General features: G+C 43.7%; 1 protein-coding gene across 2 annotated transcripts in view; it reads right to left on the reverse strand.

Annotated features, from left to right (window-relative positions):
* The window catches only part of LOC137301809 (guanine nucleotide-binding protein subunit beta-5), a 70,850-nt gene that overhangs the window by 18,861 nt on the left and 31,791 nt on the right, over nt 1-20,198 (reverse strand). For both annotated transcript variants that reach the window (XM_067971452.1, XM_067971451.1), the window contains exons 8-12: nt 16,988-17,131; nt 8,561-8,652; nt 8,119-8,167; nt 5,546-5,642; nt 825-991 (exon numbers count right to left, since the gene is read on the reverse strand). In XM_067971452.1, the coding sequence (XP_067827553.1) occupies nt 825-991; nt 5,546-5,642; nt 8,119-8,167; nt 8,561-8,652; nt 16,988-17,131 (549 nt within the window). The remainder of the gene's footprint in view (nt 1-824; nt 992-5,545; nt 5,643-8,118; nt 8,168-8,560; nt 8,653-16,987; nt 17,132-20,198) is intronic.

Genomic DNA, 20,198 nt, shown 5'->3' on the forward strand with positions numbered 1-20,198 from the left:
TATATTTTCAACTCAGTGATACAAGGATGGGAACGTTGGTAGAGAAAGGGAGCAGGTTATGATTAAAGTATATGGTCAGTTTTACCCCATTTATATAACAAACTCTCCCAAAAGGCAGTTCACTATCCAGTTCCCATTAGGCATAATCTGCCCTGTTGATACTGTGGCGGAGATTTGGTAACATGGGAATAACTGTGCACGCAAAGATCACAGTTGTTCAAAAGTCGAGAACACAACCTTGAAGCAATTGTGCACACAGAGTCTGTGCAGCAAACTACCGAGTTTATCTGGAATTGTATCCGTCTGATCACAGACCTTTTATCAGTGTTGTGCAAAGATCTGTACAAGCCAACAATGTGAAAATTGCATCTACAGCCTGTATGGGTGGGTTGAGAGCTCAGCCAAAGCAGAGCCAGAATAAAATGGCTGACTCGATGGCAAGTAGTGACATTAGCAACCACTTCTATCCGCTGCTGGGAATAAGTTGACTTGGTAGCAAATAGAGAAACTATCTCCCAACTATCTCTCAGTGCCTTGGGAGGCACACACAGTTCCTCATTTTATAGTGTGGGCTGTCTCTGGAGGCTGTGTTTTGATATAAATGGAGTATTTGAGGAAGGGGAAGGAGACGGAAACTTTAAGTGAAAAGTAGAAAAATGCTCCCATTCAGTACCATCAGTGCTGAAGTTAAGTAACTGCGAGCACAAATGATTAAATACAGGTGTAGGCCATTCAGCGCCCGAGCCTGTTCCTCCAATAAAAAATAATTCATTTAAAATAATAAAAGACATTATACAATAAAATAATTTTAAAAAAACACTAACCCTCAGGGTATGATCCCATGATCCTGAGGAGAAAGCAGTGCCATCAGGGGAAACTCGCAAAGTGCTGACTCGGTTCTCATGTCCAAACAGGATTGACACTCGCGTTCCCTTCAATACATCCCACACATTGATGGTGTAATCGTTGTAACCAGCGAACAAGAGGCGACCTGCAGAATAGTTCAAGTGTATTGTTTTATTGTTCGATTTTACCCTTATAGCAGTTTCTGTTGCCTTCGTTCCTCAGTGGGCGGGGGATGGAGGAGGGAGGGGTGGAGGGGGGGAAACAAGATTCTGAGCTGTGGATCTCATAGCTGCAACTCCATACCAGCAGAAAGGAGGCAGAATGGCCATAAGTGTCTTCCCAAAGATGGGGCATTCTGTCATGAAACACTCTATCCTACTGAAGAGCTGGTGAAACAAACTCACCGGGAATAGCTTAAAAGATAGATTTTCCTTAGTGTTCTTTTGAATGTTGAAGGCCCCCCTCCCCAGCGACGATCTAAAGGCTTTTTCACTACTACAAGGCCCAGCCAGGGGGTTACATCAGGAGGGCACCCAGGCAAATGGCTTGGGGCAGGAATATTGCATGCTCCCATCCCCGGACAGGAACAGTGCACCTCGGGGGGGCTGCACCGAATGGGTGCTCAGCAGTCACCCATAGAAAAAAATAGGGCATTATATGTCATTCAAGGCTGCCACTCAAACTCAGGCTCCCCTAAATCAACACAGCAGTCCTGCTCTGAGCTGGCCACTTGCAGTTTCTTTTTGGGATCATAAGCCAAGTGTATAATTATCAATAGCTTTTCATTCAATTATTCAACTCTATTTAATACAGGAAAGATGGGATTGAACACACCTTCTGCACTTCATCGCAGATTTTGTTGAACCGAGCACCACAATGAACTGTTTAGCTGGAGTTACATCTTTTGTCGAATAAGTGACATTTCCTTTTCACCAATGTCATCAACATGTTTTTGTTCTGAGCCACAGTTATACTGAACAAAAATATTTTGCTTGGAAACTCCCCATACCTTTGCAATTCCTGAGAACTTCCAACAATATTTTTAGTTGGATTGGTCAGCAGATATATTTTATGATGTCTTTTGACAGTAAGTTATTTTTCATAATAGTACCGGGGGCTGTGCCCAACACATTTGTTTTATAGTATCAAAGCACTTCCACATAGCTAGAATCCTGCACAACACGACAGTCGAACGTAAGGGATCGTCTTACATTATAAATTACAATCACTAACGTTTTGCTGGTACTTTTCTGTGGACAGTTTGATCTATAATTTCCTCAAAGTGAGTTATGCTGCTATTGCACCTTTAAAAAAATTTGTGCTTGCAGAGGGAGTTACACATGAGTTTCCTGGGTCAGTTCATTTGCATTCTCGTTAGTGCAGTCACTGGCGTAAAACCCGGGCATTTAAGATGATTAAAGGAGTTGATAGGGTAGATAGAGAGAAACTCTTTCCTTTGGTGGGGGATTCCAGAACAAGGGGGAATAATCTTAAAATTAAAGTTAGGCAGTTCAGGGGTGATGTCAGGAAGCGCTTCTTCACACAAAGGATAGTGGAAAATTGGAACCTTCTCCTTTAAAAAGCTGTTGAGGCTGGGGGTCAATTGAAATTTCAAAACTGCGATTGATGGATTTTTGTTAGGCAAGGATATTATGAGTTATGGAACCAAGGCAGGTAGATGGATTTAAGATACAGATCAGCCATGATCTAATTGAATGGCGGAACAGGCTCAAGGGGCTGAATGGTCTACTCCTGTTCCTGTAATGGGTGTAAGCAGCTGAACTACATGGAAGTTCCTGTGTAGCCTTGAAAAAGACAGTTCAGCCTGTACTTTTCAGCAGCAGACTGGGGGACAAACAGTTAAGAGAGGAACAGTGCTTGGCTCTTTCGTTTCACTCTCAAATAACTTCACTGCATGTCACAGCAATATTATTATACTTGTACAGAATAATGAGCACCATCTGTGCCCAGATGGCAGCAGGGCAGGGCCTCATCCAGGAGAAGAACACAAAACTTTACTGATACCGACCTCCTGGAAGAGACTGAAGGCAAGAGGCACAGACTCTTAGGCGTGCGTGCCATCAAGCTTGACAGGAATGTATCTTGTGCTATCTGGAGGGAGGTGGCACTGGCACCGAGTGCCAACTCCCGCAGCCCCAGGACTGCAAACTAGTGCCAGAAAAAGCTCAACAACCTCGACAGGGCTGGCAAGGTAACAAGGTGGGTACTTTCTCCTTTTCTTCCTTGCCCACTCTGGGCACCAGCACACTTTTCACCCTCTTAAAGCAACACTTGCACAACTAATCCTTCACGGTGCACTCTGGTTAGGGGCAGCTCAAACTCAGTATCGTGCCTAACACCAATAACTGGCATTCACAACCAGAAACCTGCTTCCTCCACTTTATGAGTCTCATACCTCCACATCTCTTACTTCACCTCTTCCATGCCACTTGGCGCACATTCTTCAACTGGTAACCTTACCCTCATTTACTCTATCTTCTTGCCGGACAAATTAGCACACAAGGGGAATCCCCACCTTTAAACCCCTCGCCCCCTTCGAGGAGAAGGCCATGGAGCTAGTGGTTACTTGTTCAGCTCTTGTCATTGGAGATGGCATTTTGCTTCTGCCAGGTTAGTGACTGAGAACCCACACTGTCACCCTAGCATTGCTATGAAGCACCAAGCAGACAGAACCTTTCAGTCCTTTTCTCTGTCTCCTAAATGCAAAGGGGATAATGCTGACCCATTCTTAATTTCTACCCTCCTTTCCTGCAGATCCACCACAGCAAGGTGGGGGGGGGGGCGGTGGGGGGAGGTGGAAGAGGGAGGAAATTGATGATGATGAGGAAGAGGAGAAGGAGCAGATGGGGAAAATATTTCTCCCTCGTGCTGCTGCTACACCCGACCCCATCCTCCTCTGTCCCTTTCCCTGCCAACTCCTCACCTGCAGCACTTGCTTCCTCATCCCCAGGCACCAGCTTAGGTTCTTTCACCCAGGAGAATGAGATAGTTGTAGTGAGGGTGTGGCACTGAGTGATTCATTGAGCATGAGGAAACCAGTGGAGTGGAGAGTTGGATAAGGATGTGCCACTTTCCCAGCGGAGCGTGCAAAAACTGCCAATGGCTTTGGAGTCATGGGACCCAGAACCCATGGGTGCTCGCCTGAAAAGAAGGCAATTCGAGGAACACTGCACCTACGTGCAGGCTCTGATGTCAGTCTCCGAGGATGTGTGGCAACTGACAGTCTACAGCTGTCCTTTGTGACAACATCACAGAAACTTTCTCTCCCTTGGAGCCAGTGGCAGCTTCATGGAAGTCTGCAGTAGATCCCCATTTAAGCAGCAGCCAGGGGCCTTGGTACCTCCACCTCCATGGAAATACAGACTGCAGCTCTGGAGGCAATAAGGGACAGAATGGAGCGCAGCATGAATCACGGCTTCCGGAGTGTGGCGGCCGCTGTGTCTCAGGGCTTTCAGGATCTTCTAGCTGCCATTAGACCAGTCAGCCACTGATCATTGGGGCCACAGATCTTAGGGCCAGTAGAATGGAAACAGCTGGAGTCCACCTACCTGACACTGACTTCTCTCAGGACAGCAGCACACACCAAGCCTCCAGCTTTCCCTCTCAGGGCACCACACCAATGGAACGTGGGAGGTGAGACCAAGCTACCCAGAAGCACTCTCCAGCAGCAGCTTCATGGTAAGTGCCAGCTGCCAAGAGACAAGGGCCGCCTTAGTCCCATGACCCTCTGTACAGCACGAGGAGACAATCACCTCCTGCGATCCAGGCAGCACTCAGAAGTGATAGAAAGGCACAAGTAGGCACTCAGAGGAAACAGGGTGTTGGGAAAGAGTAGGGTGATAGTTTGCACTTTGCAACTATTGTGTTAAAAGAGACTGTGCGCTGACATGTCACTTTGTTATTCATGGAGGTTACAGGCAACCAGGTAAGGGTGCATTCATTGCAAGTGGTGTCAAAGGTAGGCCGGGTTGGAGAGAGGAAAGACTTTCGAGGTGATCTGTCCTCTGAGTTCATGTCATCCAGATGTAGCTCTGGATCCACTGGAGCCAGTGCCTTCTCCTCAGCCATCTAAAAGACCAGTCCTTTCTGAAAGTCCTATTTTTTCCCATGCGCTCCACTCACACGGTGCTTTACGCCCAAGCACTAAAGAGGTACATTTGCCCCCTAATCTTTGCCAATTTGGTCTTAATATACTGGTTATTCAACAATCACCTTAGATAGCGAACAATTATAAACATACTGTTAACTTTAAAAGGCTACCCTGCCAAATTACCTCAGGATGCATGAACTCAATCTTCAAAAACCTTGGAAACTACAGACTATATGGCATCAATAGCTTGGAATTTTATTTACATGATTTTCTTTCTCCATATGCCTGCCAATCACCCATTATGTATTTTATTCTTGTGTCTCAAAACTGAAAGTACTGTACAGGTATTAGACTCACGAGTCAGGTATGCAAGAGCAACTACAGACCATCTGATGACTAGTTGCTACTGCGAAATGGCCATAAATCACAAACCTTTCCTGGTATTCAACTGGATAAGAAGTGAATGTACAGTGCAAAGGATTGGAATACGAGAAGAAGTTTAGATTGATGTCATTTTTTTTCAGTATATGGAATGCAAATCTGATTCCCTAGAATCGGCAGGTTAAGCAGTTGTACTGACAGACTCACCACTGAGGGAGAAGTCCACACTGGAAGCTCCAAAGATGATACTGTCCTTCGAATAAATAGCTACTTCTCTGTCTGCACGGAGATCATACAGACGACACTGAAAAAAAAACAACAGTCTTATTTAACCCTCTAATTATTAGAGTTTCAGGTATACTTTTGGGTACTATTGGAATCCTGACACAATGTCAAATTGGTCAAGGCTGAAAGGGTACCTTAAAAGGGTTTCCCATTTTCAGTTCAAAACAGTCCCCTCTCAACAGACAGATCATTTTGGTTCACCGAAGATTTTATCACTCTCTCTTTCCCCCACCCCGAACAGGTCTCAATACCATCTAGCTTTTCTGCTGCTAGTAAGCATCGCCCCCATCCTCGTAGCTCTGCACTGCATCCCTGTCCCTCCCTAAATGCACTGAATTTAAAAATCTCATCCTCACCTTCAAGTCCCTACGCGGCCTCACCCCATCCTAACTCTACATCCACCTTCAGCCTTATATTACCTCCTGTGACCTCCGATCCTCTGACTCTGGCCTTCTGTGGATTCCCCAGTCCCACTATTGGCAGCAAAAACTTCAGCTGCCGCTGCCTCACTCTCTGCCACTTCCTCCTCCTCTCCATTCTTTTCTTCTTTAAAAACTCTCAAAAACCCCATCTTTCTGACTGAGCTTTCAGTCACCACTCATAACCCTCCCACCTTGGCTCAGCACCTGTTCCTTATTACTCTCATCATTGTTTTCTCCCCCCCTCCCCATATAAAATGCCTTGGAACATTATGCCAAAAGGCACTATATAAATGCAAGCTGTTGTTGTTGGCAATGTTTCACAGACACTGAGTGACTGCCAGCCCACCCACCCAGTGGATATATCAATCATTGATGGAACAAATGATCCTCAGAGCTAATGAGTGCTTGGTTAGGTCTGGAAAAAAACATTGGCTAGCTTTCCCCAAATATTTTCAAGACCAAGAGCTGATGGATTCCAGCCCTGGCAAGGAAGGCTCTTGTTGGTTAAAGAGATCTAAAGGTTTGGATTATAGAATAATTGCAGTTCATAGGTAGTGTCCTGTATGCACGAACGTCAGGATATGAGATTGGAGAGTACAGATTATTCTTTTCTAATTTATTTTTATTCTTTCACTACTCTGTTTTCCATGTTTGTACGTCACTTATTACCATCCTGGATGGATTCAATCAGAACCATCAAAATGACAAGGAAACATATAAAAAGATTATGTACATTTTAATGTTTTTCTCAACAAAATTAAAGGCTTATAGCAATGAATTCTGTGGTTTTTGTTTTCATGTTGGGGATTAACCCATGGAATAATAGGGAACTTTTGAAACTATGTGTAATGTTAAAATAAACCCACACAGATCTGTAAAATTCCAACTAAAGAATTAAAAGCACAGCATAATTATTCAACTTTGATGACTCAGTCATTGGTAATGTCTATTTCTGCAGCACCTCTGACCTTCACCCAATGAAGCCATCCAGATCCCTGGAGACTGAACTCCTGGAAAGGTATGAGAGAAATGTTCCCATCTCTACACCTTTCAGAACATGGTGGGTCTTTGCCAGTGAGTTGTTAGGTTAAATAATACAACATGTTGGTCAAACTCGGTCAGGAATGGAGGGTGAGAGAGATTACTCACTGAGGCAGGTCTCCGTTAGGAGTGATATGCCTATTGAGGGCACTGCTAATCTCCAATCCCATTGTTGAACAGATACCACAACAACATGGCAAGCAGCATTTCCTATCTTAGAAACATAGAAAACATGAGCAAGAGTAGGCCATTCAGCCCTTTGGGCCTGCTCCGCCATTCAAAATGATCTTAGCTGATCGTCTAACTCAGTACCCTGTTCCTGCTTTTTCCCCATATCCCTTTAGCATTAAGAAATATATCTATCTCCTTCTTGAGTACATCTAATGACTTGGCCTCCAATGCCTTCTGTGGTAGAGAATTCCACAGGTTCACCACCCTCTGAGTGAAGAAATTTCCCCTCACCTCGGTTCTAAATGGCATACCCCGTATCTTAGCACATTTTCTACCTCAAAAAGATGAAAGGCTAAGCAAACACTGCCTTGATTCAAACCCAAAAGCTCAAGCCTGCTATGCAACCAAGTGAGCTATCCCATCTCAACATAAGATGTGTAGCTTTCAGAATGGAAGCTTTCAAGGCAACTCTTTAGGTGTGGGAATAACAGTTTTTCCCAGGGAACCACAAAGCTCCTCCTGATTATTATTTTAAAACAGCTGCCTCAAAAAGATTTATTTAAATTCACTGAAATGGAAGACTGCCCAAGAACAGAAGGTAACTTCAATATCAAGTTAGAACTACCCACTTGTTATCATTTGTGTTCGATAGAGGAAAAATAACACAAAACATAAGCGTTATACGGTATCTAAAAGTTATTGAAGTTTATCTGAAGGAATCACAGAAAATGACAACACGGTCAGCTTATTGATCATATCTTCAACCGTCATGTCTGTCAAGACCTTTTCTCAAAAAAAAACACCCCTTCTGTATAATACACAAAGGAAACAATGTACAACCTGTGATTAAATTCGACTTACTGTGGCATCATCTGAACCAGAGGCAAAAGCATCACCACTGGGGAAATACCTGTTGTGAGAGAGTGTACTTCAGTATCATGTTTGTGACAGACCAGCATAATAATGTAACTCAAATTTTTCTATATTATATCTATGCAACTATACAAACATATGAATAATAACAGACAGGAAAGGGCCCTCTGGTCCATCCAGCCTGTCCCACACAATTGAGGTACCTTGTGGAGCATAATATATACACTCCCAACCCCACCCAAAACTATTGCTTCAATTTTAAAGGTATAATTATAAGCAGTGCACAATAATTATTTTACATGATACACACTGAGGTTTCCTCAGGCCTGAAATGATATAGTTTGTTAAACATTTGTGAAAGTTTGTTCAAAAACAGCTGATGCAGGCCTGAAAGAAGACTTTTACAGAATAAATCATTAAACCTACTAACCTAACACTATTTATATCCGACTCATGAGTCTCAAAGGACTGGATACACTGACCAGATCGCATATCCCAAACCATTGCTTTCTTATCACAGCCCTGAAAATAAATAGGAACACGAATAAATAAGACAAGAAATTGAAATGAACTGAACTGAACTGAATTGACTTAATGACTATTAACCAAGTCCAATACATGCATAAATTAAAGGAGGCAAACAATAATCTGAATGGCCACATACAGTCCACTCCTGCTAACTCAATGTCACTTAATTGGAATTATCCATAATTTCAACTTTTCTGGAAAAAAGGGTAAGTGCAATTATAATTAAGTTGCTTAGTTCAAATTATTGAATCATTTGATTTCTTTATGCAAAAACAACTGAATTAATAGGAATAGACTGTAATGTGAAACGTTATAAAGGGAAAGATCTGTACAAACAATAGTAACTCCCGTGCATCCCTCATTTTACGCTATATTGGATCATATTCTTGCTGACTCGTGAAATCATCAGTTTATGGCAGGGAGCTTTACCTGGTTGGTAAAAATCCTCATGACTAACCCAACCATCCCCATTTCTGTGAAGCCACCTCTCTCTCAGCTGGTTTCCACCTGACTAACTTGGCCACTGGGCCGAGAAAAGGAGAAGAAACCATAACTGAAAGTGGGAGGCAGTAGAGTTAGAAAATGGCTGGTGGAAGAAGCGAACTTGAGAGCTTTTTATCTCCTTCCATGTTTTGTTATGGTTTTAAAATATAGTGCCCAATATACATATGTATCACGATTGAGCAATATATATTTTTTCCTGGTGTTTTAAAAAAATCTTTAGCTTTTAATTGTAATCCTTCCTGGCAACAGCCAAAGTAACTCGAGGGAAATTCTGCATGTGATGGTGAGCTGGCTCTGGAAGGGTAGGTGCGCTGTCTGACTTGCTTTTTATTTTCCAAAAGAAATCGGAGTGCAATATTTGAGCGTCAGAACATCTTTTATTTTCCGTCAGGACTCCAGGTTGTTTTGAGCACTCATGAGCGTTCATCCTTTCCGTAAACTAAACAAGTACTAGATTTGACGCATCAATCCAGCTGATTCAAGGCCTGCTGCTGTGTTAGATTTCCACCCTATTGACGTTATGAAGGTAAGCTCCAACTTCAACATGAATGAGAAGGGATTCCCAGACTCACAATGTAGCTACAGAGAATTGTTCTTCTTCAGTATGCGTTCTCCACACACTGTTGGAGTGGCCAAAACTAGGGCACGTTCCTAGAAAAAAGATCACTTGGGGGAAGTAACCTCCTCCTTACGATGTCATGGGACTGTGTCTTCAAGGGTGTCCCCCATCTTAGAATCATAACATTTACAGCACAGGAGAACACAATTGGGCCCTTCCAGCCTATGCTAATGCTAGGTCTACACTGCAGCTATCTCCTCGATTCCTATTTTCCTGTGCCCTTCAATATTTTTCTTCCTTCAAGTGTTTATCTCAATCCCTCTTAAATGCCCTGATTGAATTGGCTTCAATAGCCACTTACGAACTTACGAATTAAGAGCAGGAGTAGGCCATTCGGCCCCTCGAGCCTGCTCTGCCATTTGATAAGATCATGGCTGATCTGATTGTGACCTCAACCCTACTTTCCCGTCTACCTACTATAACCTTTGACTCCTTTGTTAATCAGGAATCTATCTAACTCAGCCTTAAAAATATTCAATGATCCTGCCGCCACCGCTCTCTGGGGAATGGAGTTCCACAGACTCATGAAACTCAGAAAAAAAATTCTCCTCATCTCCATCTTAAATGGGAGACCCCTTATTTTTAAATTGTGGGCCCTAGTTCCAGTCTTTCCCACAAGGGGAAACATCCTCTCAGCATCTACCCCTTCTGGTCCCCTCAGGATCTTATATGTTTCAATAAGATCACCTCTCATTCTTCTAAAATCCAGTGTATACAGGCCCAACTTGTCCAACCTTTCCTCATAAGATAACCCCCTCATCCCAGGAATCAGTCGAGTGAACCTTCTCTGAACCGCCTCCAAAGCAATTAGGTCCTTTCTTAAATAAGGAGACCAAAACTGCACACAGTATTCTAGATGTGGTCTCACCAATACCCTGTACAACCATAGCAAAACATCTCTACTTTTATATTCCATTCCCCTTGCAATAAATGACAACATTCCATTTGCCTTCCTAATCACTTGCTGTACCTCCATACTATCTTTTTGTGATTCATGTACGAGGACACCCAGATCCCTCTGTACCTCAGAGTTCTGCAATCTCTCTCCATTTAAATAATATACTGCTTTTCCATTCCTCCTGCCAAAGTGGACAAGTTCACATATTCCCACATTATACACCATCTGCCAAATTTTTGCCCACTCATTTAACCTATCTATATCCCTTTGCAGACTTCTTATGTCCTCTTCACAACTTACTTTCCTACCTACCTTTGTGTCATCAGCAAATTTAGCAACCATAGATTCGGTCCCTTCATCCAAGTCATTGATATAGATTGTAAATAGTTGAGGCCCAAGCACTGATCCCTGTGGCACTCCACTCGTTAAATCTTGCCAACCTGAAAATGACCCATTTATGTCCACTCTCTGTTTCCTGTTAGCTAACCAATCCTTTATCCATGCTAATATGTTATCCCCTACACCATGAGCTCTTATTTTGTGTAGTAGCCTTTCTTTTTTATTCGTTCATGGGATGTGGGCATCGCTGGCGAGGCCGGCATTTATTGCCCATCCCTAATTGCCCTTGAGAAGGTGGTGGTGAGCCGCCTTCTTAAACCGCTGCAGTCCGTGTGGCGACGGTTCTCCCAGCGACGATGAAGGAATGGCAACATATTTCCAAGTCGGGATGGTGTGTGACTTGGAGGGGAACGTGCAGGTGGTGTTGTTCCCATGTGCCTGCTGCTCTTGTCCTTCTAGGTGGTAGAGGTCACGGGTTTGGGAGGTGCTGTCGAAGAAGCCTTGGCGAGTTGCTGCAGTGCATCCTGTGGATGGTACACACGGCAGTCACTGTGCGCCGGTGGTGAAGGGAGTGAATGTTTAGGGTGGTGGATGGGGTGCCAATCAAGCGGGCTGCTTTATCTTAGATGGTGTTGAGCTTCTTGAGTGTTGTTGGAGCTGCACTCATCCAAGCAAGTGGACAGTATTCCATTACACTCCTGACTTGTGCCTTGTAGATGGTGGAAAGGCTTTGGGGAGTCAGGAGGTGAGTCACACGCCGCAGAATTCCCAGCCTCTGACCTGCTATCGTAGCCACAGTATTTATATGGCTGGTCCAGTTAAGTTTCTGGTCAATGGTGACCCCCAGGATGTTGATGGTGGGGGATTCGGCGATGGTAATGCCGTTGAATGTCAAGGGGAGGTGGTTAGACCCTCCCTTATTGGAGATGGTCATTGCCTGGCACTTATCTGGCCCGAATGTTACTTGCCACTTATGAGCCCAAGCCTGGATGTTGTCCAGGTTTTGCTGCATGCGGGCTCGGACTGCTTCATTATTTGAGGGGTTGTGAATGGAACTGAACACTGTGCAATCATCAGCGAACATCCCCTTTTCTGACCTTATGATGGAGGGAGGGTCATTGATGAAGCAGCTGAAGATGGTTGGGCCTAGGACACTGCCCTGAGGAACTCCTGCAGCAATGTCCTGGGGCTGAGATGATTGGCCTCCAACAACCACTACCATCTTCCTTTGTGCTAGGTATGACTCCAGCCACTGGAGAGTTTTCCCCCTGATTCCCATTGACTTCAATTTTACTCGGGCTCCTTGGTGCCACACTTGGTCAAATGCTGCCTTGATGTCAAGGGCAGTCACTCTCACCTCACCTCTGGAATTCAGCTTTTTTGTCCATGTTTGGACCAGGGCTGTAATGAGGTCTGATGTGGCACCTTGTCAAAAGCTTCTGGAAATCCAAGTACACCACATCCATAGGATTCCCTTATCCACGTTGCTTGTTATTTCCTCAAAGAACTCGAATAAATTAGTCAAACATGATTTCCCTTTCACAAAGCCGTGTTGACTCTGCTTGATTGCATTGAGATTTTCTAAGTGCCGTGCTATAAACTCCTTCATAATAGATTCTAGCATTTTCCCTATGACAGATGTTAAGCTAACTGGCCTGTAGTTTCCTGATTTCTATCTTCCTCCTTTCTTGAACAGAAGAGTTACATTTGCTATTTTCCAATCTGATGAAACCCTTCCAGAATCTAGGGAATTTTGGAAAATTAATACCAATGCCTCTACTATCTCTGCAGCCACTTCTTTTAAGACCCTAGGATGAAGTCAGTCAGGACCTGTGGACTTGTCAGCTTTTAGTTCTAATATTTTTTTCAGAACCCTTTCCCTGGTGATTGTAAATGTTATAAGTTCCTCCCTCCCTTTCCCCTCTTGATTCACAATTATTTCTGGCATGTTATTTGTATCCTCTACAGTGAAGACGGACGCAAAATATCTGTTCAATTCATCTGCCATTTCCTTATTCTCCATTATTAATTCCTCAGACTCACTCTCTAGAGGACCAACACTCACTTTACTTACTCTTTTCCTTTTTAAATACCTGCAGAAACTCTGATTATCTTTTTTTTTTATTTCTAGCTAGCTTTCTCTCGTACTCTGATTTCTCCCTCCTTATTATTCTTTCAGTCATTCTTTGCTATTTTTCATATTCTGTCCAATCTTCCGACCTGCCACGAATCTTCGCAGAATTGTCTGCTTTTTCTTTCAATTTGATACTATCTTTAACTTCCTTAGTTAACCACGGATGGTACATCCTTCCCCAAGAGTCTGTCTTTCTCACTGTGGTAATGCAACCCACATTCTAATAATGCTTGGCATAAAATAAATCCTTCTAACCCTCGCATTACACTTCTGGCACTAATCTTAAATCTAGGCCCCTTTTTTTGCCATTTGAATAAACAATGTTCCTCTGTTTCAAAACAGAATTGGAACTGAAGGAAATTTCCTATTTTTTATTTCAATGCATCTAATTCTCTTCCTGCAGCGATTCTCATTAAAAGATAAAGTCCTTCCAAAAGTTAAAACCGTCAAAATTGCTCCTCAGTGTTGCATTTCAGCTAGTATCACATGATGTCGACCAGTAATTTCCCAGACACATGAAGAAATGGAAAGTACCTGCATTAACCGATTTGAGGCGGAGTAGAGTTGGAGGAAGTCTGATTGCTTTTAAACCTATCTGACCCAACAAAAAAATAAATTCTTGACTGGAATTTTAAATATTGAAAATCTTGTTGAAACAAGGAAAAATTCCCTTAGAATTCTTTAGGACTTTCTGATAATATATCCCTCGTAAAATATCTGGTGAGTGCAGCTGTCAGTGAGATCATAGTTGAATGGTGCTGTATGCTAAAGAGTGTTGTAGGCAAGGCTGGACCGGTCAAATGGGAAATCAGGAGATTTCCCCTCCTGAATTGGTCCATGGGGCTGCATTATCCCACAAGGATCCCAAAGAATCCTGAACCCTTTCGGGGAAGCCAGTCCGCCCCTGGTCGTAAGACAACTTTTGATGCCAACATATAAAGAACGGGACTCAACGACAAGGTTTGTCAAACCCATCCAATTATTTCTTTTTTGTGCAAATTCTTAGTGAGAACAAAGACAACAATGACCAAAGCTTTTCAAAAGAGTTCACATTCCAGCAACAGCAAATCACATTGGCCACCCTATGTTGCACCAGACATGCTCAGTATAGCAGATGTATGTCTATGAATGGAATCAATTGTCTCCCTAAAATATAATTTAAAGCCAGTTGCAGATTGAATTCACGCCAGAAGATTTCTCATTTTTTTTTGCTGCTGTTTCCACTAGAGCAAATTAAACTGATGAAATAAGCGGAAACAAATAAAGAACAAATCAATTTTAAATATCAATGTTACTTATGCCTTCAGCTCATGTAATGATGGAATCTATCCAGTAGTCTAACTGTAACCATTTGAATGGTTAAGCTTGAAGCCAACTCATTAAAGAAGGACATTTAGAATCATAGAATCTTACAGCACAGGAGGCCATTCGGCCCATCGGGCCTGGGCCGGCTCTTTGAAAGACTAAGCAATTAGTCCCACTCCCCCGCTCTTTTCCCATAGCCCTACAATGTTACCTTTTCAGGTATATATCCAATTCGCTTTTGTTCAGTAAGTTTTAATAGTTAAAGGGAAGGTGTCACAGTCACTATTTTGTTGCCCTCCTACCTCAGTCGCACAGCCTGCGATTTTCCACACAATGAAATGAGAGGTTGGAAAATCACAGATTTTGAGCCTGCCATTCCCTGCGTTGTGCTTCCTGCAAATGCCACCTCCTGCTGGATGGGCAGAACCGACCTTTATATTTATACGCAGGAGGATGCAGTGAAGCTGACGACCGCACAGTGCAAATAGCATTTAACTTCAAACCTAGATGGAATCTGAAAGCTGCATTACACGGAATGTCTGGTGCAACATTTGCTAAGATGGTGCTGAACATATGATTTCGTTTAGTCCAAAATTGGGTGAGTAAAGTTTAGTTATTAAAGTAAAACTACTGCCTCAGTAGGGAAGAATTGCTTTGGTTGCTTTGTGTGAGGTACTCGTAAGTACACTCTGGTTGGTATTTCTCACAAAATTGTGAAGATGCTCATGATTTCTCAAGAAACACCAAGCAAATAAAAACCGCGTGGAATAATTTATAATTACACTACACATAGTAACCAGAGAAACTCCTCTCCCGTTTGAGGCCTGGAATTTCCTGTGTATTTGCGCCCAGATACACGAGATGCAATCAAATACGCGGTCTAAAGGATTGCAGAATGTTGGGTGTAATTGATCATTTAACAATCGTCCATCGATCCCTCGGTCTGAACACACCTCCGCCCATAATAATGGCCCTGCTCCCAAGTTAATACTGAAGTTTCCTGCAATTCAGAGGCTCTCTTCAAATTATGACCAGATTTTCAGGTGCAGCAGGAAACAAAGTCATTTTTCAGATGTTTCATTACAATTTTTGGAGCATTTAAAAAAATTAACCTCCGAGACCTGTATTTTTTGTTTCATTATGTGCATTTTTATGGCATAATTCATGTTAAAAATTGAAAAGCTTCCCTGATTGCAGGTTCTTAAACATGAGTGTCTGATGTGCATGAATGATGGTTAAATGAGTTGAAACTTTAATTTTCATGGTTAAAGAAGAAACATGTGGGGGCTAGTTTTAACTCGGAGCCGGGAAGGGGATGGAGGGGTGGGGGTTGATTCGCAGACGGGAAACCCAGAAGTACGAAATTCCCGGATGTCCTTACAATTTTGATGTAAGGACATCTTTTTTTTTTGTGTGGATTTGCCGTCTGATTGGCCAGCCTGATTGACGGCTGGCCTCAGTCGGACAGAAACAGAGCAAGGAAGAGGACATGAAAAGGTAAGTTTTCAGGTAAGTCTTTCAATGTATGGATGGGGGGAGGGGGGCATGGGTGGGAGTCAATCATGGGGGCAGGGGTTATCGGGGGTCATCGCGGGGGTCCCCGATCATTGGGGGGCGGGGGGGGGGGGGGGGGGGGGGGAGAAAATCAGGCGTCATCATGGGGGTCTGCGATTGTCGGGGGGGGGGGTCGCTGGAGGTAGGCTTGATTTGCCTGGGGGAAGCACTCCTACTCCTCCGGGCCCACAAGCAGTGCCAGAAAGGATTTGCCTGCAGTTTCGGGCCTTCTCACCTCCTTTCGTGTGGCGTGAAGGAGAAGGCCCGGGAATCCTGGCCCCCAGGGGTTGAAATCCAAAAAGCTTTGAAAATGGAAGCCCACAGCCTCCTAGAAAGGCTTTAGTGACCAACGCGCCTCCTGGGAGCAGGTTAGTTGCCCGCTCCTCGTCCCGCCCCGGTGAAAACCGGAAATGGGCGGGTTGGAGGCAGGTCTGAAATTGATGAGATTTTCAATGCCCTCCCGCCCCCAAGCCCCGTTTTTCAAAGTTAAAATTCTGCCTATGGTGTGAGTTTGGCGCTTCCCTTGGACCTCAATTGTTTATGGTGATTTAAGCCCATTCTAATGTGATTCGTAGGAAATGTGAGTGTAACTTGGCATCGGCAGAATAGGTGCATTTTCGGGTCTAACTTCCGGGTTGCGCCCATGGAGGATATTCCAGCCCCAAGTGTTTAAGTATAGAATGTAATTACACCCGTGTCCAGCGGAGGGAGATTACTCCTTTGGCTGGGAGGTTGTCAGGATCAAAAGTAAGAAAATGGCTGCTGAATAAAGACACAAACACTTTGATCAAGTAAAACGAGTGATTTCTCTTCAGTATTATTCAGAATGTCAGTTCCACACACACACAATCTCACCAAGTTAACATTCCACAATGTGTTCTACACACTGCACCTTAAACACCTTCAATCCTTCATCTTAAATGGTCTAAATTGTGTCCTTCTACTTGTCCCCATGACATAGAGAGAAAACACTCACCCCCGACACAAATGTATGGCCCGTCTCAGATGGTGCCAAGTCAAGGCAAAGGACATCAGCACTATGCCCATGAAAGCTCTGAAGCAGTTGTCCACTCTCCACATCCCAGAGTGCACAGGTTCCATCGCCACTTGATGTCAGAATCTATGGAGATGCATAAAGGGAAGAAAAGGCAAAAAGGATTTTCTTTCTTTTTATGGTCATCAAGGTGACAGCTGTTAGTGTTAAGGAACAAAGTCTTCTCATTTCAAGCAGGCACTCCGTGTCAACAGCGAGCATCCCCAGGTCAGGCACAGCACAGCCACGTGCAGAATAAAGCACCTCCACTCTGCCCCAATAACATGCCTCAACCTCAAAAGAACACCCATTACTACAATATAATTTTTTCCATTTCCCACAACAGCCATCTTGTGGCCTTTCTGAGTAAGATTGCCAATTAGTGCCAAATTAGAAAAATCGACTTGCATTTATATAGCGCCTTTAATGACCTCAGGACGTCCCAAAACACTTTACAGCCAATGAAGTACTTTTGAACTGTAGTCAGTGTTGTAATGTAGGAAACATGGCAGCCAATATGCACATAGCAAGCTCCCACAGACAGAAAAGAGATAATGAGAAGATCATCCGTTTTAGTGATGTTGGTTGAGGGATAAATATTGTCCAAGACACTGGGGGGAACTCCCCTGCTCTTCTTTGAAATAGTAGCATGGGATCTTTTACATCCATTTGAGGGGGCAGGTTGGGCCTCGGTTTAATGTCTCATCCAAAACACGGGACCTCCGACAGTGCAGCGCTCCCTCAGTACTGCATTGGAGTATCAGCCTAGATTTTGTGCTCAAATCCCTGGAGTGGGACTTGAACCCACAACCTTCTAACTCAGAGGCAAGAGGTGCCATAACAGACTCTTAGAGACAGTTCTTAGACCCACACCCAATAGAAATTGGATTGAGACCACCCAAAAGGTCATTTACATACAAGAGGCATCAATTAGTCTGGGCTGGATGTGAACTTAGTTTCTTGAGGTGAAAGGCCAGAGTTTAACCCCACTGTACCACCAAGTTCCCCAAAAGGATACTATTTTTAAAACAATACTGAAGTAAACCAAATGTATCAAAGATGTGCACCCGATAAGCTCCTTCTGGACATCATGTCCATGAATTTTTGCAGGATGGTCCAAGTCTGTGGCCCTAACTTTGGCGGAACGCCCAGCGAATCGGCCATTTAAGTCGTTTCCCTGGAGAGTTCTGCCAATCTCCCGTTGTAGAACTCCCAAGGCAACTTCAGGCATATGTGACGATACCTCGCTCACGTTAATAGAAAATCTGTTCAAACTTAAAGTGATATCAGTGTCTCGTTAGAAGTTTGTGGGCAGGCTCATTCATGCAGTAACTTGCCTCAAAATTCCCACTGCTGGACACTGGAAGTTTTTGCAGCAGGAAGTACTAAACCTGCTGCAAACATTTTGTTGCTCAGTGATTTTCCCTGCTCCCCTCCTCTCCTGAAATTGACTGCGTGCTGGGGAAGGATCCTACATGCGCCAAGCAACCTGGTGGCCATTTTCTTATGTGTTAGCCTTGGCAGTGAGTGTCAGCAGGCTGTTTTACGATGAGAGCCATCACAACCAAGGCAAACCCTGTCCTCACATGACATCCAGACACATGAACAGCAATGAGGATTGGAACCTTCACAAATATTCCCCTCCTTAACCCAAGGGTGCTGAGACCAGAGTGCTTCTGTCAGAAACCCAGCTGACTCAGCACAGACCATTGGTTGTACCTGGGACCTTCCTGGTCTGTAGAGCTCAGCTGCTATGCACTGGATGAACTCAGTGAACCACCAGGGGAGCCTGAGCAAATATTTTCAACATATTTTTTTTTCCAACTAACTTGAAGGTTAAAAACAAACAAAGTGCTCACACACTCGTCTGGGAGAGGCAAAAAAAAAAAGAGGAAAAAACCTGAAGCTGATTAAGGGAAACTCTGGAAAATTTATCTCAGCCCCTCGAAGGAAATCAATTAAGCTCCAGGAGATTGAGCTCAGTCACCCACATGGTTTAATGGCTTGCGAACGTTTGCTACTTGTGCATACATGATGAAAGACCACTTCAGAGAAAGGACAGTGGCCCTTGTGGAATCAAACCCAAGGGTCTTCAGCAGAGGAGGATAAAAATGGAAACATTTTGAAAACTAAAAATAATTGTCCTTGCAGACACCAACTGGGTGGCAAGAGAATATTCTACAACCATCACACGCCTCTCTGTTTGATCATTTCAAATGATGGATCTCACACAATTCTGCTCCTTTGAACTTTAAACTTTATGGAGCCATTTCCTACATTGCCCAATTCTAGCTACTCTTAATAAATTGATTATCAACAGTTTATCAAAATAATTAACATATTTTGGCAATACTACTAGATTCCAAGGAAAGAATTTTCTTCTTTCCAGAAGAAATAATTTAATATGGACTAACCCAGTGTGCAGTTTGTCCAATGTGTTCACATAACAACAGTGACTGCACTTCAAAGAAAGTGATGCACTTTATGACTTCCTGAGAGATGTGACTAGGTGCTGTATAAATGCAAGTTCTTTCTAACTGCTTCATATTACTGTATGGTGCACAACTGCCATTTCCTGTACACATATGCCATCTAGTGAGAAAATTCATTCACCTATCTTGCAGTTTATACTCTGCACCGAGAGGTACATTTGTGCTTTTTAATCAGAGATTGGCATGCCATTTTCATGCTGAGTTGATGGCCCAAACTCATTTGACATTGGGCCTGTACACAAGGTTGTCAACCCTCCAAGATTGTCCTGGAGTCTCCGGGAATCAAGGATTAATCTCCTGAATACTCATCTGAGCAATCTGGGAGAAAAGTCACAGGTACATTTTCTTCTCCTGTTTCACTCCGGCCAGACTAACGATAAACAGCAGGGCCGCGACATACCCAGGATGCAATGCAGCCCTCCGGTACAACCAGGTGATGGATAGAGTGGTTTCTGGAGTGCAGTGGATTGTGGGTATTTTAGCTGCCATTATTGAATGATTGCTGTATCAGACAACCAATGGCAGGAGTGTGTGTGGGGGAGAGGGCATGGTTGGAGGCAGGATGTCATGTGATGAAACCTCCTGGAATATAGTCCAACATGTGTTGGCAACCCTACATGTACAGCCAGGAGAGAGAGGAGACTTTGAACTCATCAATCTGG

This window comes from Heptranchias perlo, chromosome 34, assembly GCF_035084215.1.
Source record: "Heptranchias perlo isolate sHepPer1 chromosome 34, sHepPer1.hap1, whole genome shotgun sequence".
Taxonomy (NCBI): domain Eukaryota; kingdom Metazoa; phylum Chordata; class Chondrichthyes; order Hexanchiformes; family Hexanchidae; genus Heptranchias; species Heptranchias perlo.